Source organism: Oncorhynchus clarkii, chromosome 20 (assembly GCF_045791955.1).
Source record: "Oncorhynchus clarkii lewisi isolate Uvic-CL-2024 chromosome 20, UVic_Ocla_1.0, whole genome shotgun sequence".
NCBI classification, from domain to species: domain Eukaryota; kingdom Metazoa; phylum Chordata; class Actinopteri; order Salmoniformes; family Salmonidae; genus Oncorhynchus; species Oncorhynchus clarkii.
Window position 1 is genome coordinate 41467792 of NC_092166.1, and position 27736 is coordinate 41495527.

Consider the following 27736-nt stretch of genomic DNA (forward strand, 5'->3'; position numbering starts at 1 on the left):
TCTAGAGAGTTGAAAACAGCAGGTCTGGGACAGGTAGCACGTCCGGTGAACAGGTCAGGAGAATTAGAGAGAGCATAGTTAAATTCACACAGGACACCGGATAAGACAGGAGAATTACTCCAGGTATAACAAACTGACCCTAGCCCCCCGACACATAAACTACTGCAGCATAAATACTGGAGGCTGAGACAGGAGGGGTCAGAAGACACTGTGGCCCCATCCGTTGATACCCCCGGACAGGGCCAAACAGGAAGGATATAACCCCACCCACTTTGCCAAAGCACAGCCCCCACACCACTAGAGGGATATCTTCAACCACCAACCTACCATCCTGAGACAAGGCCGAGTATAGCCCACAAAGATCTCCGCCACGGCACAACCCAAGGGGGGGCGCCAACCCAGACAGGAAGATCACATCAGTGACTCAACCCACTCCAGTGACGCACCCCTCCTAGGGACGGCATGAAAGAGCACCAGTAAGCCAGTGACTCAGCCCCTGTAATAGGGTTAGAGGCAGAGAATCCCAGTGGAAAGAGAGGAACCGGCCAGGCAGAGACAGCAAAGGCGGTTCGTTGCTCCAGAGCCTTTCCGTTCACCTTCACACTCCTGGGCCAGACTACACTCAATCATATGACCCACTGAAGAGATGAGTCTTCAGTAAAGACTTAAAGGTTGAGACCGAGTCTGCGTCTCTCACATGGGTAGGCAGACCATTCCATAAAAATGGAGCTCTATAGGAGAAAGCCCTGCCTCCAGCTGTTTGCTTAGAAATTCTAGGGACAATTAGGAGGCCTGCGTCTTGTGACCGTAGCATATGTGTAGGTATGTACGGCAGGACCAAATCAGAGAGATAGCAGTAACTTTACATATAAGATACATATTATTTGGAATGGAACACATTGAAAGCACTTTACAACGACTTATGATGAAAATTCACAGCAAGCCCATGTAATGCTTTGTAGGTTAGCAGTAAAACCTTGAAATCAGCCATTGCCTTAACAGGAAGCCAGTGTAGTGAGGCTAGCACTGGAGTAATATGATTAAATTGTTGGGTTCTAGTCAGGATTCTAGCAGCCGTATTTAGTACTAACTGAAGTTTATTTGGTGCTTTATCCGGGTAGCCGGAAAGTAGAGCATTGCAGTAGTCTAACCTAGAAGTAACAAAAGCATGGATACATTTTTCGGCATCATTTTTGGACAGAAAGATTCTGATTTTTGCAATGTTACGAAGATGGAAAAAAGCTGTCCTTGAAACAGTCTTGATATGTTCGTCAAAAGAGAGATCAGGGTCCAGAGTAATGCCAAGGTCCTTCACAGTTTTATTTGAGACGTCTGTACAACCATTAAGATTAATTGTCAGATTCAACAGAAGATCTCTTTGTTTCTTGGGACCTAGAACAAGCATCTCTGTTTTGTCCGAGTTTAAAAGTAGAAAGTTTGCAGCCATCCACTTCCTTATGTCTGAAACACAGGCTTCTAGCGAGGGCAATTTTGGGGCTTCACCATGTTTCATTGAAATGTACAGCTGTGTGTCATCCACATAGCAGTGAAAGTTAACATTATGTTTTCGAATGACATCCCCAAGAGGTAAAATATATAGTGAAAACAATAGTGGTCCTAAAACGGAACCTTGAGGAACACCGAAATTTACAGTTGATTTGTCAAAGGACAAACCATTCACAGAGACAAACTGATATCTTTCCGACAGATAAGATCTAAACCAGGCCAGAACTTGTCCGTGTAGACCAATTTGGGTTTCCAATCTCTCCAAAAGAATGGTTTCCAATCTCTCCAAAAGAATACCATAACACATATCCCCACTCAAGAGTAGGCTCTTGGGAGGAGCTTTAGGAGGACCGGCTCATTGTAATGGCTGGAATGGAATCAATGCAACAGTATCCTCCTATAGCTCCTACCACCAGCCTCCACTGCCCCACTCATAATCACTTCTCATTCCCCTCCAAGACAACTGCTTTTCTAATTCAAGTGTAGTCATTGTAGTTATTTCACTATTTTTCCATCGTTCATTTTCCTCTCCACTGCTACTCTAGCCTGGGTACCAGTCTGTTTGTGCTAACATTCTGCTCCTTGCCACTCCTTGTCATGGCAAACATGTTTGACATGTATGTTTGGCATTTGACACAGAGTACAAGGAGTGGAATGTAAGCGGAAAACGGCTCTGTATTTCAGGCTACTGCTACTCTACTTCCATTGATTCCAAACCCAGTGTTATCATTACAGAGATCCTATGTGTAATTCTGTGGCTGTTATCACTCCACTCCAAGCCCATTGTGATAAGCTACATCTCTCCACTCTTACATCACTTGTTATTTAACCTCTGACCCTGCGGTCTGTCTGTGTCTGTATCCACAGGGACATATCTTACCCATGAGGCCAAGGGCTCCGATGACGCTCCCGACGCCGACACGGCTATCATCAACGCTGAGGGCGGCCATTCCGGAGCAGAGGACAAGAAAGAGTACTTCATCTAGGGAGGGGTCGGGAGGGGGGAGAGGAACGCCTCCATTTGTCTTCACAAGCTTCAGTTCTTCACAGCAGCCAGAGGGGGAGGAGTAGGGGACAGACAGACAGGGAAATGGTGAAATATAAGATTCGCAAGTACTGAGACTGACAGGAAAAACAGAAAAGCTTCACCTGGTAGACCTGCATTGAAAACAGTGCGATTATTTGCACTTATATACATGACTTCCTCATGTCCACTGACACACACACACACACACACACACACACACACACACACACACACACACACACACACACACACACAAACACACACACACACACACACACACTACGTGTTACTGACACACTGTTACGAGATACACATCCTGTTCATGCTCACATGAACATACAAACAGGCACATGTACATGTAACAGGATCATAGTAATGCAAAGTAATGTTCGATTTCTTGATTTAAGAGGAAAAAATTTTTTTATACATGCATATACAGTACATATACATGTTTCATTAACATTCAACTGTCAGTGACACAAATGCAAAATTGTACTCCACATATTATTGCAAAAATGTCATTCACATTCCAGCATGTTATGCTGAAATACAGTTTCTGAACCCCAAACACTGTCCCCCACCCATTTATCCATACCATTCCTCCCACTCATCTGTCTTTCATTTTCCCTATTTTCTTCTCTCTATTCTATCACTCCCCACATAGACTACTACAGACCAGGACAGACTCTATATGACATTCTTCTGTTCAGAAATCTGTCTAAAATCAATCAACAACAACTGCTGTACATAACCTCTCTCTCTTTCCCGTCTTTCTCTGTCACACACAAACAAACAAACAAACAGACAAATACAACCCCTATTCCCTACATAGTGCACTACTTTTGAACAGGGTCCATTGTAACATGAAGGCAACAGAATCGAAACACATGACAATACAATGCAACAGGGGTTCTCGAAGTATGAATATTACTAACAACAACAGATGAAACTCATTTTGGCCAAGGGATCCGTGGAATAAGTTTAGAGGGTGTAATACAGTACATGTAATAATATAATATAATAATATATTTTTTTTTTACATAAATGCACTGTAATTTAAGCTGTAAAACTGCTAAATTCTCATGTCAACATTTGTAGAATTGCAGGACATTACGTTTAAAGCTGCAACAACAAAGATCTCTCTGCCCCATGATGAAATGTGTAGAATTGCAAGAAATTAGCTTGAAAACTTCTATCTTTTCTCTCCGATGCCAAGAGGTGGGCCTTTAAAATGTTGCTTTCCAGGGCCCGAAAAATGGTTTGGTCCAGTCATGCACTGCCGAAGTAAAAGTCATCGTATGCTATATTTCTCTAACTCGAGTTGTGTTCTGATTATGAATTCACAAAAGAAGTCCCCGGATACAATACGATACAATACAACCCCTACACTACCACACAACACACCCCATGCAAAAACAGCATCCCTGTATGGTCACAGTGCGGGATTCCGATATAAATATATAAATATATATATATATAATTATATAGCATTCTTTTTACTCAGAAAACCAACAAAAAACGTTTGGTGTGCTGTAAATACACTATAATTTCCCCTCTCTCTCTTTCTCGCTCCTCCTCTCTCTCTCTCTATCTCCTCCTCCTCCTACCCTACATCTCCCTCCGTCTGTTACTAACTGCCGTACAGTATATAATCTAAAGCCTGCCTGTTTTTACTAATGCTGAGTGAAAAATATCAATATCTCGGAAAATGTGTGTTGCAATGAAAACCTAAAAGTACTACAAATATTTGTATGAATACCGTTTGGATCCTTCTGTTTTGATTGTTTTGTTCTGGTGTTTACTTACTGTCAGTGTTAACAGTTTTCAGTGTCTGTTGGTCAGTCCAGGAGTTCATATTGTTATGATTTCATTATGATTAGTGATTATGACTATCTATTTTCTTTATTTCCGTTGTTATCCCTGAGGGATACTGTAGTAGCTCTAATGAATATAATTATACCACATCGCTTCTATCCTGCTGCTGCATTCTGGAATGCTCTCTCTGGCCAACCACCAGCCACTAAACGCATGCTATAATGACATCACTTCATGTAAGAGGCTAATACAGTCACTGCACCTTTTAAAATGACATCATTCCCTGCAATCTAATAAAAGAGTCCAGCCAGGCTTGCAGGCAGCAGTTAACCAGGGTATAGTTCAGTGGGCAGGGCACTCTCTCTGCTTCAGGCATGGATACTGACACTGAACTTCATCTCTCTCTCTCTCTCACTCTCTCTCTCTCTCTCTCTTTATCCACCATCTCTCTCTCTCTGCCCCCCTCTCTCTCGGCCCCCCTCTCTCTGTCCCCTCTACCCCTCTCTATAATTATCTGCACCCCCCCTCTCTCTATCTCTCTGACCATCCTTCCATCTCTTTGACCTTTCTCTTAATTTTCATTATCAGTCTCCCACACACACTCAGAAAACACATTTAAATAACTTCATAGCTAGCTAGAGCATTACTAGATTTGCTCGTTCAGCGAGCTATTGTCTGATGCGACCGGCCAGCGCGCTAGCCTGACGTCTGGACTGGACACCAGGGGTCCGTTCTGTTGCTGTTGTTATAGAATTGTTAATTCCATGTCATAGTTTTGTACACCTAGGGAATGATCAGGGATTGCTTCTATCTCATCCCCCATTGCCATTTTGCCACCGGGCTGTTGTGAATGGGAATAGCCACAGAGGTAATATCTATACCATGGCTACTTCTGTGACTGCATGGCAGCAAAATTGAGCCCTCTATCCAGCTCTATGCGATCTCTATGGGAGTAGGTAATCTAGTGAGTCTGCTGTCGTAATAAGCTACGGTATACAGCCTTTCTGGGGAGAGAAAGAGATGTCTGCAGACGAAATGGGAGCGTGGTGTCAGTCACTCAGTCACAATGTGTTTATTTGGCTCGCTCACTTTCTTAAGAGAGGAGTTTCCATTTGGTGAGTTGCATTTTCTAAGTAATCCCAGTCGTACGTAACCTTTGACCTTTCAACTGATGAGGAGTTGGAACCAGGAATGTCTGTCTACTCCACGGAAACGAAGGATAATAGTAGACCTACTTACTGGATGTTTCCAACTGGACCTGTATTTGCTCATATCTATCGTCCTGTCCTAGCTCTAGAAGATCGCATGAAATGTCTGCATGAGAAAAGAAGGTGGAACACACTATAGCTTTGACCAAACATGAGAACATGAAAACCGTTGTTGACAAGCCCCTATATGAGACGACCAACCGACTGATGGAGGTGTTTGACGGCTTGTCCATAGAATTAGAATCATTCTAGCCATATGGGCTTTCCCTACTCCCCAGTCTGCAGACATCTATTATATTCTAGAACACTCCACGCTTTAGAACGCATTGCATTTGTGTGCAGTTACAGCTTTCTGCCACCAGGTGTCAGTGACGAGCAGCTGTTTTTCTTGATTTGAACACACTGTCTTACCCCTATCACCTGTCCACCTTTCTGCTCTCTTTTCTGTACCATTGTTGGCGGAATGCTCTTTCTCCACTGCTCTCTCTCTCTCTCTTCTTATTTTGTAGTATGTTATCTTGAAGAATATATTTAAAAATGATGTTTATTTTTCAAAGAAAGGTGTGCATACTTTTAAATGTATTACTTTCAATTCAATTGCTAATCTTTTTTTTCTTTTTTTATAAATAGATGTTCAATATTTTAAGGTTAGAGGGTAGTTTGGCGTATCTTATTGTTTCGACAGTCCACCATTTTTATATAATTTCATGTATATAGTGTTGCCTTTACTGGTTATTTTTACAAGCACATTGATACACACTCACACACACATGTGCATGAGGTACATGTAGTCTGTGACTACAGTGTGTTTGTGTGTGCCTGTGTGTGCCTGTGTGTGTGTGTGTGTGTGTGTGTGTGTGTGTGTGTGTGTGTGTGTGTGTGTGTGTGTGTGTGTGTGTGTGTGTGTGTGTGTGTGTGTGTGCGTGTGTGTGTGTGTGTGTGTGTGTGTGTGTATAATGATTGACCCAAACAGACTCTGGAGACACTGGATGCGTCCCAAATGGCACCCTATTCCCTATGTACTGCACTACTTTTGACCAGGCCTCATAGCCCTTCCCATAGGGCTCTGATCAAAAGTAGTGCACTATATAGAAAATAGGATTCCATTTGAGAACGTAGACACTATCTGTTATTTTCCACAAAATATTATTTTAATGACGAGTCTACTTTGTTAGCGTTCTTTTTGGATGATAAGTCTTCCTTTTGAATAACTATCCATATCACATGGGAATAGTGCTGTCATGGATGTTACCTAATTTGTACTATTGCTAATGATGTCATCAAGGTGGGACTGCACTATGGTGATGATGTCATAATGCTGAGTTCTGTCTCCGTTGGCTGTTCTGATCGTTCATACAGTATTAGCTTTTTTGTTACTATACCGATTCAGTTGTTGACTTCAAATAAACATGCATTTGGGTTAACTTCATTTTGTCATTATAATTACTATCTATCCTCGTATCACACTTGTTGTGTAACCAATTGCTGTGTCTGTTAGTCACAATCATTTTGCATTCAAATTGTATGGAAGCTCGTAGAATCCTCACAATTGATGTTGCATTATGTACATGATGTGTGTCCCAAATGACACCCTATTCCCTATATAGTGCACTACTTTTGACCAGAGCCTATTGGGCTCTCTCCAAAATTAGTACACTCACTATAAGGTGTCGTTTGGGACAGGCCCATCTGTCTCCTTTGCTTCACAATGGATATTCACCTGAACAACTATTTATAGACCGATTTCCTGTGACGAATGGTACTGCAGAGGATGACCGACAAACAGGGCTTACCTAACTACGCATTCCAATGTCTTGTATTTATGGGCTGCTCAACTACACATGCTAATGTCTTGTATGGATGATTTCACCTACACAGGCGGAAGTTAGCCCAGCAGTTAAGAGTGTTGGGCCAGTAAATGAAAGGTTGTTGGTTTCAATCCCTGAGTCAACAATTATTTGTATTTTTTTATACACTACCGTTCAAGAGTTTGGTGTCACTTAGAAATGTCCTTGTTTTGAAAGAAAAGCTCATTTTTTGTCCATTAATTAAAATAACATCAAATTGATCAGAAATACAGTGTAGACATTGTTGATGTTGTAAATTATTATTGTAGCTGGAAACGGCAGATTTTTTTATGGAATATCTACATAAGCGTACAGAGGCCCATTATCAGCAACCATCACTCCTGTGTTCCAATGGCATGTTGTGTTAGCTAATCCACGTTTATTATTTTAAAAGGCTAATTGATCATTAGAAAATAATTTTGCAATTATGTTATCACAGCTGGAAACTGTTGTTCTGATTAATGAAGCAATAAAACTGGCCTTCAGACTAGCTGAGTATCTGGAGCATCAGCATTTGTGGGTTCGATTACAGGGTCAAAATGGCCAGAAACAAAGACCTTTCTTCTGAAACTCGTCAGTCTATTCTTGTTCTCAGAAATGAAGGCTATTCCATGCGAAGAAGTTGCCAAGAAACTAAAGATCTGGTACAACGCCCTTCACAGAGCAGTGCATACTGGTTCTAACCAGAATAAAAAAGAACACCTGCTAAATGATGTAAACATGCAATTGTATGTATGGGTCTACCTACCTACACATGCCTTTGTATGAATAGGCCATAGAAATAGATAGAGGACTCATCTTTATATCTGTGCTGTTATAGCGTCTGTGACAGCATGGCCAGCGCCATTGAGGCTACAACCCGCAAAAATCCCCACCCAGTTGACTACTTTAAAATTGTGGAAGCCCTCCATGGCTCTTCCCATGCTAAAATGGCCTTTTGGCCACTAGAGGCTTGTATCATTCTCTATGGTATGGGCCAACATATATATAACGTATGCCAATTAATTGTATGTATGGCATGTAGGAAAGAAACCAACAGAGGGCAGTAATTGTTCATTAAAGCACCCACCAAGTGATTCACGCTCCCTTTACCACTATCTTTCTCTCTCTGTCCCTCCATCTCTCTCTATCGGTCTCCCTTTGTCTGTCTCTTTCTGCCTGTTTGGGGGAGCATCTGAGGTACGACCTGAAAGTACATAGTCAATGTAACCAAGTCCTGAAAAAAAAAAACATGTGCCACAATTCTTTAGTCCTCATAAAGTATCTTATTCAAAGTTCTTTATGATCAGGATAAATATTACATGTGTGAGTGAGTGACTTTATACCTAAAATTACATCACTGGGGCCAAGCTTCCTGCCATCCAGGACCTCTATAACAGGCGGTGTCAGAGGAAGGCCCAAAAAATGGTCAAAGACTCCAGCCACCCTAGTCATAGGCTGTTCTCTCTGCTACCACACGGCAAGCGGTACCAGAGCACCAAGTCTAGGTCCAAGAGGATTCTAAACAGCTTCTACCCCAAGCCATAAGACTACTGAACATCAAATCAAATGGCTACCCAGACTACTTGCATTGCCCCTCCCCCTCGTTTACGCTACTGCTACTCTGTTATTATCTATGCATATTCACTTTAATAACTCTGCCCACATGTATATATTACCTCAATTACCTCGACTAACCAGTGCCCCCGCACATTTACTCTGTACCAGAACCCCCTGTTTATAGCCTCGCTATTGTTATTTTACTGCTGCTCTTTAATTATTTGTTACTTTATTTCTTATTTTTGTAGGTATTTTTCTTATAACTGCATTATTGGTTAAGGGCTCGTGAGTAAGTATTTCACTGTGAGGTCTACTACACCTGTTGTATTTGGCGCATGTGACAAATACAATTTGATTTGATTTGAAAATACATACAGTGTTCATAGGGCTATTGACAGAGTAGACTAAAACGTATATGGGGTATATCGTGAAAAGCACACAGGCCTACCCGTCTCCAATGGAGATTTTAACATATAAATCTTGGTTGGGAAAACTCAAATGTTTGATGCATGCCAGCAAAGCCACAGCCTCATTTACTGCCTTATTAAAAAACATAGCTGACTTTCTTAATTAGACAAATGTGGTTTCTACTGACAATTGAGATGTACAAACTATGGCATAAGGGGATGACAAGCGGATAAGAGGCAATCCGTAATTTCGATTAAGACATTAATGAGCGAGCTAGGACTGACGTAGTCAATATACAGTGCCTTGCGAAAGTATTCGGCCCCCTTGAACTTTGCGACCTTTTGCCACATTTCAGGCTTCAAACATAAAGATATAAAACTTTATTTTTTTGTGAAGAATCAACAACAAGTGGGACACAATCATGAAGTGGAACGACATTTATTGGATATTTCAAACTTTTTTAACAAATCAAAAACTGAAAAATTGGGCGTGCAAAATTATTCAGCCCCCTTAAGTTAATACTTTGTAGCGCCACCTTTTGCTGCGATTACAGCTGTAAGTCGCTTGGGGTATGTCTCTATCAGTTTTGCACATCGAGAGACTGACATTTTTTCCCATACCTCCTTGCAAAACAGCTCGAGCTCAGTGAGGTTGGATGGAGAGCATTTGTGAACAGCAGTTTTCAGTTCTTTCCACAGATTCTCGATTGGATTCAGGTCTGGACTTTGACTTGGCCATTCTAACACCTGGATATGTTTATTTTTGAACCATTCCATTGTAGATTTTGCTTTATGTTTTGGATCATTGTCTTGTTGGAAGACAAATCTCCGTCCCAGTCTCAGGTCTTCTTCCAGAATGGTCCTGTATTTGGCTCCATCCATCTTCCCATCAATTTGAACCATCTTCCCTGTCCCTGCTGAAGAAAAGCAGGCCCAAACCATGATGCTGCCACCACCATGTTTGACAGTGGGGATGGTGTGTTCAGCTGTGTTGCTTTTACGCCAAACATAACGTTTTGCATTGTTGCCAAAAAGTTCAATTTTGGTTTCATCTGACCAGAGCACCTTCTTCCACATGTTTGGTGTGTCTCCCAGGTGGCTTGTGGCAAACTTTAAACGACACTTTTTATGGATATCTTTAAGAAATGGCTTTGTTCTTGCCACTCTTCCATAAAGGCCAGATTTGTGCAATATACGACTGATTGTTGTCCTATGGACAGAGTCTCCCACCTCAGCTGTAGATCTCTGCAGTTCATCCAGAGTGATCATGGGCCTCTTGGCTGCATCTCTGATCAGTCTTCTCCTTGTATGAGCTGAAAGTTTAGAGGGACGGCCAGGTCTTGGTAGATTTGCAGTGGTCTGATACTCCTTCCATTTCAATATTATCGCTTGCACAGTGCTCCTTGGGATGTTTAAAGCTTGGGAAATCTTTTTGTATCCAAATCCGGCTTTAAACTTCTTCACAACAGTATCTCGGACCTGCCTGGTGTGTTCCTTGTTCTTCATGATGCTCTCTGCGCTTTTAACGGACCTCTGAGACTATCACAGTGCAGGTGCATTTATACGGAGACTTGATTACACACAGGTGGATTGTATTTATCATCATTAGTCATTTAGGTCAACATTGGATCATTCAGAGATCCTCACTGAACTTCTGGAGAGAGTTTGCTGCACTGAAAGTAAAGGGGCTGAATAATTTTGCACGCCCAATTTTTCAGTTTTTGATTTGTTAAAAAAGTTTGAAATATCCAATAAATGTCGTTCCACTTCATGATTGTGTCCCACTTGTTGTTGATTCTTCACAAAAAAATACAGTTTTATATCTTTATGTTTGAAGCCTGAAATGTGGCAAAAGGTCGCAAAGTTCAAGGGGGCCGAATACTTTCGCAAAGCACTGTAACTCAGCACTTTTGAAATGCACAGCGACCGAATTCAAAACACAGGCCGTCCTTAAAGTATTCTCCCTGTAGACCAAGTCAGAACCGTAGGATATAGAAAGGGGGCATATAAGCAGACAATGAAAGCTCTTACAATATTCAATGATTACATTTCTCTAAAACAGGCTATAGGCTACATGTGCACCACCAAGTCAGAACAGTAGGCTAAGTTATCTGGGGGAAAGGGACCAAATTATTAGGGTGAGGCACTTGGGCTAATAACAGCTACTGCACAACATAAAGTATTACTTTCTTAGCTATAGTATATACATCTCCCTGGCACAATACATCATTTATGCAGCAGCATACAAGACATTTTTGGACTCACCTTGTTGTGCTTTGCTTACTTGAACAAGAAGGTGGCACAGCAGTCCTTCTCGTGGGCACATTTTGTCATCAAACTTTGTCATCAAAGTCTGGCATTCTCTGGATTTATTGTGCTTTCAAAACAACTGGGAATTAGTAAAAAAAAACTCGGTGATCTTCAGATTGGAGCTCTAGAACGAGGCCAGAGGATGACCGTTCAAAACGTATTTTCCCAGTCAGAGTTCATTTTTTCTCAGAGTTGCCAGTTGTCTTGAACTCACAGAAGTCTGAGATTCCCCAGTTCTGAGATTCCAGTTGATTTCAACGCGGCAGAAGCAGTGGCGATCTTAGCATGTACATCTTGGTGGGGGGAAAAAAAAATATATGTTTTATGCATGCCAGCACAGCCACTACACAACACAACACAATACTAAACAATACATTCATTGCACTATACCGGTTACAAACGGTTCCCACAAACTGTTAGACCCTACATAATGCTGTCCCAACAGCAGAGCTTCTATTTCAGCGCCATGGAGTGAATCCTTACCACTGCTACACCTGGCTATCAGCGGAGCCTTCTCTGGCAGCAAAACAGTTCATTCAGTTGTTTTGAATGTGGCAGAAGTCATGCTGGATTGACAGCATGGCCAATGTATTCAACCTTTTCTGGCCCATTGTGTTGAATGTTTATCATGTTAAGCTTGGAAAAGAGACCCTTAAACCCAGACTTAGACCACACACCCACTCCACTGAATAGCAGGCCAGTGATTGCTTTGCAACGCTTGTAGTTTACCACTGATTCCTTCCAACCCACTCATTGTTGAATTGTTTAATGTTTATGTCCAATGGCCGATGAGCACCGATACGTTTTTATCTATAATTTATCTTCAATTTGACTAGGATTGAGAAGGATTTTGCCATGATGATGACTGCTCGTCTAGCTTGCTAGCTAAGATTTTGAAAGTATGATGTTGACATGATCAGTCCAATCAAAGCTATGGTAGATATAACGTGATTTGACATCATTTTATCTGTGGCCAATGACCTTGAGTTTTATTGGATTGTCACTTCTAATGTAAATCTATGGCAGCATCCAAGGGGCTTGAATTTTCGAGCTCTCCCTGTAGATTTCCCGGTGACGTAGTGTCCCCCAATCACGGCGCAACCAGAGAACATTACCAACCCCTACGTTCCGTATTTTCCGCTGGCTGCCCCACCACCACAGAAGCCACTGAGTTAGGCAGAAACACCTGCATTTTAGAGCCGCCTTAATCAAGAAAGCAAAAAAGAGACCATGTTTGTATGCTGCTTTATTAGCTCAATGTTGTTGTTGTTGTTTTTTTTTTACATTGTTTGCAAACTGATATGTGAAACGCATTAATGCCAAAATAACATGCAAAACAGGCAACAGCAAACAACAACAACAATATACATATGTTTTGCTAAACAGAAGGGACTCAAAACAGGTAGGACTCTGCCCCACCTGCCCTGAATGATGGGTAGCCACTGCACGTATCACTGATGACAGACAGACAATAATAATAAACTGGTTGAATGGCACTAATGGACATTCGTGAAAGAAGATAACTGAGTTTGATGACCAGGCTACCGTGTGCAATTCCCCAAGTGAGCTCTTACAAAAGCGCTATTCCCCGCTTGCAGAGTAAAAACACTTGATTTTTGGAGTAGGGGGTTCGTTCTCTGTTGATTCCGTGTAGAGAGGTAGCAAGAAGAAAAACCAAGAGGATTTCGCTCTTAATGAATGGAAATACGGATCGGCGCTGTACACGCAGCCAGAGTAAAGAGGCTGAGATCGAATGGAAGGAAATAAGAAATAAGTGGGGATAGCACAAAATAAGGTAAAGCCAAGGGGGCACGCGAACCGGAGACGAAGCAAAACCTCTGCAATTGACGATCAACGGATTACAACATAATTCCCGTTGCTGGCGAGTAAACTATTTTCTGGAGGGAATTGATGGTGTCTTTACAGAGCAGAACAGACTTTGAAGAGGTGATTTTGAATGCACTCGGCTGAATCATGCTGAGTTTGTGGATAATAACTTTGGCTATCAGTTTTAACAAAGGTGAGGAAAACTGAAGCCCGCTGGTCAACTGCTTGCATTTGTACGTATTCTGTTTCTATCCAATGGAAGCAGAAGGAAAATAGTAAAAGTTATTTTTTATGATTCTATCTTCTTGTCCGTCTTTCCATAGCCTACCTTTTTGGCCACTGAATACTTTGTGCGTTTCACATTCCATGTTTTAGCCGTGTTGCATTTTATCCTGTCCTTTGTAGCTCAGTTGTTAGAGAGAGCATGTCGCGTTGTAGTGTTGGGTTTGATTCCTGGGATCACTCATATGTAAAATGAATGCACGCATAACTGTAAGTCGCTTTTGGTAAAAGCGTCTGTTAATTAAATTGCATGTATAATATTATACTGGAATAGCTTTATTTGACAGTAGTTCATGAAGGGAACGGAGGCATTATTCGTGGTCTCCCTGTAAACATGGTATGAGAAACGGAGAAATCAGAATAGTGACATTCGGTTCATATTTCCACAATTACGAGTTCACGCAGCCTTTACCAGGCGCACAGAGAGTGAGAGAGATCAGCTGAACTGTATGTAGGCTATTGGTTTGATCTGACCATTGGCATGCATTAATCAAAATGATTCACACAACTAAATGTATATGGCCCAACAATATGCTTTAGCCCTATATCGCGGGAGAACTGTAAAACGCACATATTACTAGGCTACTCAATGCACATGGTGTGCCAGAGAGAGATTGATTGAACCAATAGTGTGCAATTGCAGCCCCGAAATTCGGGGCGTTCCTGTACGTCGGTATTCGTGCACCTGCAGGAACGCCCCCCTCGAGCATCTCATTGGTTCCTTCATGAACACCCGCACCGCTTGTGTGACGCTTTTGAATGTGGGTCAGAAATTATATTACATTTCTTACTGGTATGGGACAACCTTAGTGCCCCATGCATTTTTTTTTAATACTACGACAATTACAGGGTAGCTTACTCTGCTGACACTGACAAACTTATCAATAAAAATATGTTGTCTGATCTATATAATTGGCCTACGAGAAGGGGAGATACAAATACAGTTAAGTTAAGAATTTTGATAACCAAAATACAGATTTTTTATTTATTTAACTACACCGGCAAAACCTGGACAACGCTGGACCAGTTGTGCCCCGCCCTATGGGACTCCTAATCACAGCCGGGTGTGATACAGTCTGGATTCGAACCAGGGTGTCTGTAGTGACGCCTCAAATACTGAGATGCAGTGCCTTAGACCGCTGCGCCACTCTGGATCCTTTTCTTTGTCATCTCTTTACAGCAATAGCCATTTGCTTTTCAAACAGTTTTTGCGCAACTGTGTTTTTAAATATTGCGATACGCCTGGCTTGGTCTCTCTGCTTTTCACTGACAATCGCAACTCAACAATTGTCTATTTGGTATTTTCAACGTGCACTGCCCAAATTGCGGGCCCTCTCTACTCCTCTCGGCCACTCATCTCCGGCCTTGTCTGCGAGCTCTCAGCCACTCATCTCCGGCCTTATCTGCGAGCTCTCGGCCTCTCATCTCCGGCCTTGTCTGCGAGCTCTCGGCCACTCATCTCCGGCCTTGTCTGCGAGCTCTCGGCCACTCATCTCCGGCCTTGTCTGCGAGCTCTCGGCCACTCATCTCCGGCCTTGTCTGCGAGCTCTCGGCCACTCATCTCCGGCCTTGTCTGCGAGCTCTCGGCCACTCATCTCCGGCCTTGTCTGCGAGCTCTCGGCCACTCATCTCCGGCCTTATCTGCGAGCTCTCGGCCACTCATCTCCGGCCTTGTCTGCGAGCTCTCGGCCACTCATCTCCGGCCTTGTCTGCGAGCTCTCGGCCACTCATCTCCGGCCTTGTCTGCGAGCTCTCGGCCACTCATCTCCGGCCTTGTCTGCGAGCTCTCGGCCACTCATCTCCGGCCTTGTCTGCGAGCTCTCGGCCACTCATCTCCGGCCTTATCTGCGAGCTCTCGGCCACTCATCTCCGGCCTTGTCTGCGAGCTCTCGGCCACTCATCTCCGGCCTTGTCTGCGAGCTCTCGGCCACTCATCTCCGGCCTTGTCTGCGAGCTCTCTGCCTCAAACCACAATGCAATTTGGAGCGAATACCAACCGGTTTCCAGGTAATTCACTATTTTTTTCATGCGGCTGACATGCAGTAATGTTAAATAGTGGTGTCATAGCCTATAGGTTTTCATGCGGCTTACATGCAGTAATGTTAAATAGTGGTGTCATAGCCTATAGGTTTTCATGCGACTGACATGCAGTAATGTTAAATAGTGGTGTCATAGCCTATAGTTTTTCATGCGACTGACATGCAGTAATGTTAAATAGTGGTGTCATAGCCTATAGTTTTTTTGGCATGTTGTATTAATTGTGATATGCTCACGTTTTACTGACACAGTGCACTTCCACTATTTATTTTGCTGGGACGCCGTACTGCCTCACTTTCACCCCTGGTCAAACACCTGCCCTCACCGTTGTTAACGGAACTGTGGGAAACAGGCGGGGGGCGAAGGCGACACTGTGTGCTAGCTAACTACTTAGCGACACCGTGGGCTAGCAGTGCTAGCTTGCTAGGTAGCTAGCTAGCACACGGTGTTGCCCCCGCATCCTGTGTACAGGATAAAACCAGGATAAAACCTTGTCAGTCGAAACTTCATGGCGCTCGAATAGCAGCTCCAACGACTGCTTTGATTCATTTTGGCGTTATGCTGGGTTCTGTGAGCGGGGATCTGTTTAATTATGGCCATTCATTCTCTCCTGTCGGTGCAGTTGGATCTGCTAATCACCGGTTGTTGAGTAGAGCGCCATCTGGTGCACGTGCAGCGTACTCGCCGGTCCTGTTCCGTATATCGTGCAACACATCTATTACCTCAGCCTTTCATACAGCTTTATTCAGTTATGATTATACTATCAATAGCCTACCCATAACAAATGCCAACTATACCAACAAATTAGTCTGCAATGTTTACAGTCCTATGCCACTACTATTCAGTGATCATATCAGTCAGTCATTCAACACTCCTTCCTTGCTGACTGTAATAATGTGTGAAGTGATGTCTTATTGATTGTGGTGTGGAGTTGTGTGTGTGTGTGTGTGTCGGTTGGTTGGTTTCGAATGGCTGGCTGTAAGTAAGTGTTGTGTGGTAATGTGCAGTGTATTGTGTTGTGTGGTAATATGTAGTGTACTACTTTTGAATAAGGGCTATATAGGTAAAGAATATATATATATATATATATATATATTATTTTCAAGTTTTTTAAAACCAGTTACACTGATACCTTAAAATAGTGATTTTAAGTTAGGTCTCTCAAGTGAACTAGTGTTAGCCAAGTATTTACCTTGTCAAAATAGGAATATCTAAGTAGTGACCCAAAAGAGTAAATACTACAAAACAATATTGGCAATATTACCCCCGTCTCCCATCCCTGTCTCTTCTAGAGGTCGACCGATTAATCAGAATGGCCGATTTAATTAGGGCCGATTTAATTAGGGCCGATTTCAAGTTTTCATATCAATCGGAAATCGGGCATTTTGGACACAGATTTTTTTTATTTTATATTTATTTATATATTTTTACACCTTTATTTACTAGGCAAGTCAGTTAAGAACACATTCTTATTTTCAATGACGTCCTAGGCCTTGTTCAGGGGCAGAACGACAGATTTTTATATTGTCAGCTCGGGGATTCAATCTTGCAACCTTACGGTTAACTAGTCCAACGCTCTAACCACCTGCCTCACGAGGAGCCTGCCTGTTACGTGAATGCAGTAAGAATCCAAGGTAAGTTGCTAGCTAGCATTAAACTTAACCAATCATAATCGCATGGTTGATGATGTTACTAGTTTATCTAGCGTGTCCTGCGTTGCATATAATCGATGTGGTGTGCATTTGCGAAAAAGGAATGTCTTTGCTCCAACGTGTACCTAACCATAAACATCAATGCCTTTCTTAAAATCAGTACACAAGTATATATTTTTAAACCTGCATATTTAGCTAAAAGAAATCCAGGTTAGCAGGCAATGTTAACCAGGTGAAATTGTGTCACTTCTCTTGCGTTCATTGCATGCAGAGTCAGGGTATATGCAACAGTTTGGGCAGCCTGGCTCATTGCGAACTAATTTTACCAGAATTTTACGTAATTATGACATCACATTAAAGGTTGTGCAATGTAACAGCAATATTTAGACTGATGGATGCCACCCGTTAGATAAAATACGGAACGGTTCCGTATTTCACTGAAAGAATAAACGTCTTGTTTTCGAGATGATAGTTTCCGGATTCGACCATATTAATGACCTAAGGCTCGCATTTCTGTGTGTTTATTATGTTATAATTATGTTATAATTAAGTCTATGATTTGATAGAGCAGTCTGACTGAGCGGTGGTAGACACCAGCAGGCTCATAAGCATTCATTCAAAAAGCACTTCCGTGCGTTTTGCCAGCAGCTCTTCGTTGTGCGTCAAGCATTGCGCTGTTTATGACTTCAAGCCTATCAACTCCCGAGATTAGGCTGGTGTAACGATGTGATGTGAAATGGCTAGCTAGTTAGCGGGGTGCGTTTCAAACGTCACTCGCTCTGAGACTTGGAGTAGTTTTTCCCCTTGCTCTGCATGGGTAACGCTCTTCGGGGGTGGCTGTTGTCATTGTGTTCCTGGTTCGAGCCCAGGTAGGAGCGAGGAGAGATACGGAAGCTATACTGTTACACTGGCAATACTAAAGTGCCTATAAGAACATCCAATAGTCAAAGGTATATGAAATACAAATGGTATAGAGAGAAATAGTTCTATAATTCCTATAATAACTACAACCTAAAACTTCTTACCTGCTAATAATGAAGACTCATGTTAAAAAGGAACCACCAGCTTTCATATGTTCTCATGTTCTGAGCAAGGAACTTAAATGTTAGCTTTCTTACATAGCACATATTGCACTTTTACTTTCTTCTCCAACACTTTGTTTTTGCATTATTTAAACCAAATTAAACATGTTTCATTATTTATTTGAGGCTAAATTGATTTTATTGATGTATTATATTAAGTTAAAATAAGTGTTCATTCAGTATTGTTGTGATTGTCATTATTACAAATACATTTTAAAAGTCGGCCGATTAATCGGTATCGGCTTTTTTTGTCCTCCAATTATCGGTATCGGCGTTGAAAAATCATAATCGGTCGACCTCTAGTCTCTTTCTCTCTCTTTCTCCCCATCCCTTTCTCTTTCTCTCCTTCTCCCCATCCCTGTCTCTTCCTCTCTTTCTCTCTCTCCTTCTCCCCATCCCTGTCTCTTCCTCTCTCTCTCTCGCTCTCTCTTTCTCCCCATCCATGTCTCTTCCTCTCTCTTTCTCCCCATCCTGTCTCTCTCTCAATTCAATTTGCTTTATTGGCATGACGTAACAATGTACATATTGCCAAACGCTTATTTTGGATATTTACAATATAAAAATGAGAATCAAAATGGTCAACGGGAAAACAGTAACAACAATAACCAAGTGTCAAAACAACCATACATTCAACAATAACAATACGCATACAGTACATGTGCAGGTTGATTGGTCTGTCAGACACTGTCCCTCAACTTATGGCATGCAGCAAAGTAGTGCGCTGCCAACCCACAGCTCTCAAATTTGGGGAAATGACACTCTCTAATTGCTTTATATTTTTTAAAATGTTGTCTTCCTCTCTCTCTCCATCCCTGTCTCTTCCTCTCTCTCTCCATCCCTGTCTCTTCCTCTCTCTCTCCATCCCTGTCTCTTCCTCTCTCTCTCCATCCCTGTCTCTTCCTCTCTCTCTCCATCCCTGTCTCTTCCTCTCTCTCTCCATCCCTGTCTCTTCCCCTCTCTCTCTCTCTCTCCATCCCTGTCTCTTCCTCTCTCTCTCCATCCCTGTCTCTTCCCCCCTCTCTCTCTCTCTCTCTCTCTCTCTCTCTCTCTCTCTCTCTCTCTCTCCATCCCTGTCTCTTCCTCTCTCTCTCTCTCCATCCCTGTCTCTTCCTCTCTCTCTCTCTCTCCATCCCTGTCTCTTCCTCTCTCTCTCTCTCTCCATCCCTGTCTCTTCCTCTCTCTCTCTCTCTCTCTCTCTCCATCCCTGTCTCTTCCTCTCTCTCTCTTTCTCTCCATCCCTGTCTCTTCCTCTCTCTCTCTCTCTCCATCCCTGTCTCTCTCTCTCTCCATCCCTCTCTCTCTCTCTCTCCATCCCTCTCTCTCTCGCTCTCCATCCCTGTCTCTTCCTCTCTCTCTCTCCATCCCTGTCTCTTTCTCTCTCTCTCTCTCTCTCCATCCCTGTCTCTTCCTCTCTTTTTCTTTCCATTCCATCTCGGTCTGTCTCTTTCCATCTACCACTCTTTCATCTCTTAGTGACAGCAGGAGGAAAGGAAAATAGAGGGAGACTGGACATGTCCTCCTTGCACTGCAGTTTTGGTCACTGCTCTATGAAGTAGTATGAAGTAGCTCAGGATCACCAGAATAGTATGGTGAATTTAATCACTAGGGCCGCCCCAAATAGCACCCTATTCCCTACATAGTGCATTACTTTTGACCAGGGCCCTATGGTTCTTCTGTGCCATGAGCAACTGTATAACTATGCTGTTATCTAAACCTAATCACAAATGACACAGAACAGTCGTAAATAATGCTAACAATATTAACAACTGTTGAGTTTATGATACCTTGATATGATGCATAACGTTTTTCCAGAACAACCTTGTCAATTTCCACTGACTCTGTCGGAAATGGCACCCTATCCCCTATCCCCTAGAACCCCATGGGGCTTGGTCAAAAGTAGTGCACTATATAGGCTGTCATATATGATGCAGATTATGTGCGTGGGGATGTTTTATTTGACAGTGTAGGACTGAAAAGAGAGAACGTAGAGCAAGTATGACAAGTGATAAGTGTAGGTAGTTTCTAACTTTCTCCCTCCCTCCGTTGTCTGTGAGGAAAAGATTTCAATTATGCTCACGTCATTTGACACTTGAAATACTTTTACTAATTCCTGTAAAATGGTGGTCTTTGTGTGTAGTGCAGGCTTTGTGATTGGTCTTGCATGTCAAATCCACAGTCCACCAATTACACTCTGCGTCCCAAATGGCACCCTCTTCCCTCTATAGGGCATTACTTTTGACCAGAGCCATATGGGCCCTTGTAAAAAGAAGTGCACTATGTAGGGAATAGGGTGTCATTTGAGAAACAGACTGCTTTCCATCACACAATAGAACCAGACCAGATTGAGGCATAAGGATACAAATAGTGGACTAGATCAGTGTGTATCAAATGTATTTTAATGGAGTGTGAGGCACAGACGTTCACTTCACCTAGCCAAGTTCTGCTAGGAGAAAAATCAAATTTTATTTGTCACATGTACCGAATACAACAGGTGTAGACCAACCAACAATGCAGTTTTATTTAAATACAGCACTTTTAGGGCCTTACTCTGACACCACCTGGTATAGAGGTCCTGGATGGCATGAAGCTTGGCCCCGGTGATGTACTGGGCCGTACGCACTACCCTCTGTAGCGCCTTATGGTAAGATGCCGCGCCGTTGCCATACCAGGCAGTGATGCCTGGTATGGCAAGGATGCTCTCGATGGTGCTGCTGTAGAACATTTTGAGAATCTGAGGACCCATGCTAAATCTTTTCAGTCTCTTGAGGGGGGGAAAGGTTTTGTCGTGCGCTCTTCTTGACTGTCTTGGTGTGTTTGGACCATGATAGTTTGTTGGTGATGTGGACACCAAGGAGCTTGAAACTCTCGACCCGCTCCACTACAGCTCCATTGATGTTAATGGGGGCCTCTTCGGCCTGCCTTTTCCTGTCGTCCACGATCAGCTCCTTTGTCTTGCTCACATTGAGGGAGGGGTTGTTGTCCTGGCACCACATTGCCAGTTCTCTGACCTCCTCCTTGTAGGCTGTCTCATCTTTGTTGGTGATCAGGCCTACCACTGTTGTGTCGTCAGCAAACTTAATGATGGTGTTTGGCCACACAGTCATGGGTGAACAGGGAGTACAGGAGTGGACTAAGTACACACCCCTGAGGTGCCCCAGTTTTGAGGATCAGCGTGGCAGATGTGTTGTTGCCTACCCTTACCACCTGGGGGCGGCCCGTCAGGAAGTCCAGGTTCCAGTTGCAGAGGGAGGTGTTTAGTCCCAGGGTCCTTAGCTTAGTCATGAGCTTTGTGGGTACTATGGTGTTGAACGCTGAGCTGTAGTCAATGAACAGCATTCTCACATAGGTGTTCCTTTTGTCCAGGTGGGAAAGGGCAGTGTGGAGTACGATTGAGATTGTGTCATCTGTGGATCTGTTGGGGTGGTATGCGAATTGGAGTGGGTCTAGGGTATCTGGGGGGATGCTGTTGATGTGAGCCATGACCGGTCTTTCAAAGCACTTCATGGCTACTGATGTGAGTGCTACGGGGAGGTAATCATTTAGGCAGGTTACCTTTGCTTCCTTGGGCACAGGGACTATGGTGGTCTGCTTGAAACATGTAGTTATTACAGACTCAGTCCTGTAGCGTAGCATCAGTGTCATCTGACCACTTCTCTATTGAGCGAGTCACTGGTACTTCCTGCTTTACTTTTTGTTTGTAAGCAGGAATCAGGAGGATATAATTCTGGTTAGATTTGCCAAATGGAGGGCGGGGAGAGCTTTGTATGCATCTCTGTGTGTGGAGTAAAGGTGGTCTAGAGTTATTTCCCCTCTGGTTGCACATGCTGGTAAAACTTGGTGAAACTGATTTAAGTGTCCCTGCGTTAAAGTCCCCAGCCACTAGGATCGCCGCTTCTGGATGAGCATTTTCTTGTTTGCTTATGACCTTTTTAGAGTTGGTTGAGTGTGGTCTTAGTGCCAGCATCTGTCTGTGGTGGTAAATAGACAGCTACGAATGATATAGATGAGAACTCTCTTGGTAGATAGTGTGGTCTACAGCTTATCATAAGGTACTCTACCTCAGACGAGCAATACCTCGAGACTTATTTAATATTAGACATCGCGCACCAGCTGTTATTGACAAAAAGACACACATCCCCACCCTCGTCTTACCAGACAAAGCTTCTCTGTTCTGCCGGTGCATGGAAAATCCCGCCAGCTCTATATTATCCGTGTCGTCATTCAGCCACGACTCGGTGAAACATAAGATATTACAGTTCTTAATGTCCCGTTGGTAGGATAATTGTAATTGTAGGTCGTCAATTTTATTTTCCAATGTTAGCAAGTAGGATGGATGGCGGTGGGAGTTTACTCGCCTACAGATTCTCAGAAGGCAGCCCAATCTGCTTCCTCTTTTCCTTCGTCTTTTCAAATGACTTGATGATTTTGGCCTTTTCCCAGGAGAGCAGTATATTCTTCTCTGCGGACTCATTAAAGGCAAAAGCTTCTTCCAGTTCGTGGTGAGTAATCGCTGTTCTGATGTCCAGAAGTTATTTTCGGTCATAAGAGATGATAGCAGCAACATTATGTACAAAATAAGTTACTACAGTTTTACCAAGGGAATACTTGTATATGGTGTTTTTGTGTGGGCAGTGAGGTGTTCGGAGTCACTTTGATACAAGGGGAGATTGTTGTTATGGGACTTTTCACATATCTACATCGTCATCAACTTCTTTATATCCAAACGGTATTGTCTGTGAGAGAAAGACAAACGGTATTACACATTCATGGACAATCGTTGTGTACTGTCTGTATTTCTACTGTATCAACATGGTGTAGAATATGAGACTTCTCACAGACACGTTAGCTACAGTAGCTACAACAGACTGTTATAGTTACTCCAAGACTAATATGGAGTTTTGCTCCTAATGCGAGGCACTGAGGCTGGTTAGCTAGCTATAATGTTAGACCTCAGTACATTTTAGGTACCGTAAATACACCGCTAGCTAAACCTGGCTAGCTTGCCTTGTAGTGGTACTAGCAAGCCCCATTATGGCCGAATCAATCACAATTTTACTGTACTGAACAACCCTGCCTCGTGTAAAAAAGAGAACTTATATTGCTAGCTAGCTACCGACAGCAAAACGGCTTACTCATTTGACTATTGCTGTTCTGTTTTCTGGTCCAGCTTGTCTAGACCACTGCTTGCTGGACTTGCAATATAATTTTTTGATGTCTCCACTCCTCTCCAGTGTATTCCAGCTCAAATAAATAGGGCTGTGTGTTCCTATGTAAAATAACATCAAATAATGTTTTGTTGTCCAGCTCTTCTTGGAAAGAGCAATCATCAGAAACAGCCATCGTAGCTAACTATTTAGCAATCTCGGATAGACAGTGCACGGTAACATAGTTCCTGTGAACCTGTAAACTAGTACCGTCCCCGTTTTGAAAAGGAAGTAGGACACCTGTCAGGCTGTACTCCTTACAAAGCCAGGGGAAATGATTCAACCTAGATATCCTGCAATGTCCTGGCAGATAGGAACATAGTTGAGACAAGTGCAATGGCCCTATTATAAGCGAATAAGCATGATCGTGAAATTGGTGAAACACAAAGGCCACAATAATTGTTACAAAACATGAATCCATTCATTTTTAGATCATACAGCAGGCTCAATCAACCAATGACATCATTGGTTGAACTCTCCTGGTGTGAAAATTTAAATGATACAGCTATTGTGCACAATTGTGTCTGAAACACCCTAAAACCAGGTCAGAGTCCAAACGGTACAGGGCGGCAGGCAGGCTCAAGGTCAGGGGCAGGCAGAATGGTCAGACAGGCGGGCTCATTGTCAGGGCAGGCAAGAGGTCAAAACGTGGAGAACTAGAAAAAAATTAGACAAGGAAAAAGCAGGAGTACAGAAAAATATGCTGGTTGACAAGACAAGATGAACTGGCAACAGACAAACTGAGAATACAGGAATAAATACCCTGGGAATAATGGGGAAAACGGGTGACACCTGGGGGTGGGTGGAGACAATCACAAAGACAGGTGAAACAGATCAGGGTGTGAAGATTATGTAGGGAGACTGGAAAAACGCCACAAATAGTGTCTTGCTGTGAAGTTTCCCTTTAACGGGGCACCACTTGCTCTTACCAAGAAACTATAAAATAGTTACAATTATAACTACGGTTAATTTATAATTCTGAAAGAAATGAAGTTCTTAAAATGACAAGGCAATGCATTTCTCAGAGGCCAGTATACTTTATAAAACAAATTACTTTATTATCAGCAAAAAACAGGGTAAAGCAATGAATGTACAAGATAAATTAATAATGGAGATTGTGATGGCAAAATGATGTACTAATGTGATAGGCTACAGAATCACAAACAGGGAATGGGGATTAGAGGGCATAAAATCAAACAGTTGTTCTTGATGTTTCAGAACGAAACAAGACATGGATTATAGGAGAAATATAGAAAGTAGTAGTAAATGTAACAGATTACATGCTCACATTCAAATCAGTGAAAATAAAACGAGGTCGAGCTGTCTGGAACCAAAGGTCTTCAGAGAACTTTTCATGCACGCAGTCCAAAACAAAGGATTTCAGATGTCTAAGTAGAATGGTTTTGTAGTTTATAAACGACAGCTACCATGGCTGGTTGCCAGTCAGAACACAAGAAGTGGTGTTCACACATTTAATTTAAATTCCTGGACAGGAAGACGTGAGGCATCCCATCTGGAGAGCTGTGATTGGCTCAGGTGAGGAAATAGTTCCTGGGGCTGGGTCATCCCTCATTCATCGCCTGCAGGGCATGAGTTGAGCAATTGTTCACATAAATGGAGTGTACTTCGTACTACACCGGCTCCAATGCTCGTCAGATGTGGCAGGGCTTGCAAACTATTACAGTGACACTAGCTTACCAGATGAGCAAAATAACATCTATGCTCGCTACGAGACAAGCAACACTGAAGAATGCATGAGAGCATCAGCTGCTCCGGATGACTGTGTGATCATGCTCTCCATGGCTGATGTGAGTAAGACCTTCAAACAGGTCAACATTCACAAGGCCGCAGGGCCAGACGGATTACCAGGACGTGTACTCCCAGCATGCGTTGACCAACTGGCAAGTGTCTTCACTGAATACCATCATGTTTCAAGCAGACCACCATAGTGCCTGTGCCCAAGAACACCAAGGTAACCTGCCTAAATGACTACCGACCCGTAGCACTCACGTCTGTAGCCAGGAATTGCCAAGACCCACTCCAATTGGCATTGCATACCGCCCCAACAGATCCACAGATGATGCAATCTCTATTGTACTCCACACTGCCCTTTCCCACCTGGACAAAAGGAACACCTACGTGTGAATGCTTTTCATTGACTACAGCTCAGCGTTCGACACCATAGTGCCCTCAAAGCTCATCACTAAGCTAAGAATGCTGGGACTAAACACTTTTCTCTGAAACTGGATCCTGGACTTCCTGACAGACCATCCCCAGGTGGTAAGGGTAGGTAACAACACACCCGCATCGCTGATCCTCATCATGGGGGTCCCTCAGCGGTGCGTACTCAGTCCCCTCCTGTACTCCCTGTTCACCCATGACTGCATGGCCAAGTACGACACCATCATTAAGTTTGCCAAGGACACAACTGTGGTAGGCCTGATCCCAGACAACGATGAGACAGCCTATAGGGAGGCCAGAGACCTGGCCGTGTGGTGCCAGGACTACAACCTCTCCCTCAATGTGATCAAGACAAAGGAGATGATTGTGGACTACAGGAAAAGGCAGACCGAGCACGTCTCCATTCTCATCGACGGGGCTGTAGTGGAGCAGGTTGAGAGCTTCAAATTCCTACTTTCTTAGCACTTTTTTTCTTAACTGCATTGTTGGTTAAGGGCTTGTAAAGTAAGCATTTCACCTGTTGTATTCAAAGCATGTGACAAATAAAATGACACTCTCATAATGTCTTCCACCGCCTATGTGAAGACTGTGTGGTCGCACAGATGCTAAACAGTATACTTTTCTGTGGATGAATAAGGGTAATACCTGCTAATTGTCAGCATATCACACACATTCTAAAATTCGATATTATTACACACACATCTCAACACTTTTAACCATGTCATTTTCGGTCCGTTTATGCTGTTTGCTTGAGAAAATAAGAGTGTTTGAGGCACTTTTGCGGTGTATTGTTCTCTATTGGAGAAGTTCCTTGGCTGTGTAGGAAAAGTCGTAGTCATCATCACTGTTTGTCAGAAACCTGTGGAGCATGTCGCCGGCAAGCTGTCTTAGCACCATTAGGTTAAACTTGCCGTCATTAAACTGGTAGGAGGAGCTTTGATGTAGACTAGTGGTGTGAAATGAGCAAAAGAGGGGAAGGACGACTCGTACTGGGAGCTTGCTGTGAGAGTGGCCGCCCTCTTCCTTTGTTCTCTGGCCAGTGAAGTGAAGTGCTTGTGTATTCTCACTGTGGTTGATGTCTGGCGTGGATGTGTTAATTCAACGCTCCTCTACACCCCATTTGATTGATCCACCATCCACAGGTGAGGGTGTACAGTACAACATTTAAGTCAATATGTACAACAGACTGACTGGTGTGGTGATTTCCAAACATGTAAAAAACCCTCAATAAGAACTACGACGCTAATATTTGTGTCAACTCTTCACAGTTGTTCTTTTTAAAAATAAATAATAATTGAACCTTTTTATTTAACTAGGCAAGTCATTTAAGAACAAATAGTTATTTACAATAACGGCCTAAGAACAGTGCCTAGGAGCAGAGCGACAGGTTTTTACTGTCAGCTCGGGGATTCGATATAGCAACCTTTCGGTTACTGGCCCAATGCTCTAACCACTAGGCTACCTGCCGCCCTAGACAAAGGTTCTGTGGGTGTCATAGAGTACACTTATCCCCCATTTTATTGACCCACAATCCATAGGTAAGGTTGTACAGTGCAATATGAATCTCCAATACACATAATAGGTTGACTGGTAAGCTTAATATCTTTCATTTCACAGTGGTTTCAGAGACCCCAATATGAGTTTAGACGCTAATATTTGTTTAAACTCACAGTTGTGTTCTGCATAAGGTTGTACAGTGAAATAGAAGTATGCCGCCAATGCAGTTCTGAATTCTAATACATCCATTTCCACACAAGAAGACTCTGTAATCCCTGCCAAAGGTGCTTCAACAAAGTACTAAATAAAGGGTCT

At 43.0% G+C, this 27736-nt stretch overlaps 2 protein-coding genes across 4 annotated transcripts in view; both read left to right on the forward strand.

Annotated features, from left to right (window-relative positions):
- Positions 1-7631, forward strand: part of LOC139376371 (cell adhesion molecule 3-like) — a 79658-nt gene extending 72027 nt beyond the window's left edge. For all 3 annotated transcript variants that reach the window (XM_071118880.1, XM_071118881.1, XM_071118882.1), the window contains one exon: positions 2374-7631. In XM_071118880.1, coding sequence (XP_070974981.1) covers positions 2374-2492 — 119 coding nt within the window. In that variant the 3' untranslated portion in view covers positions 2493-7631. The remainder of the gene's footprint in view (positions 1-2373) is intronic.
- A 5827-nt stretch (positions 7632-13458) lies between these two features.
- The window catches only part of LOC139377429 (kin of IRRE-like protein 1), a 96394-nt gene continuing 82116 nt past the window's right edge, over positions 13459-27736 (forward strand). Inside the window, exon 1 of the mRNA XM_071120459.1 lies at positions 13459-13679. Within this exon, the coding sequence (XP_070976560.1) occupies positions 13634-13679 (46 nt within the window). The 5' untranslated portion in view covers positions 13459-13633. The remainder of the gene's footprint in view (positions 13680-27736) is intronic.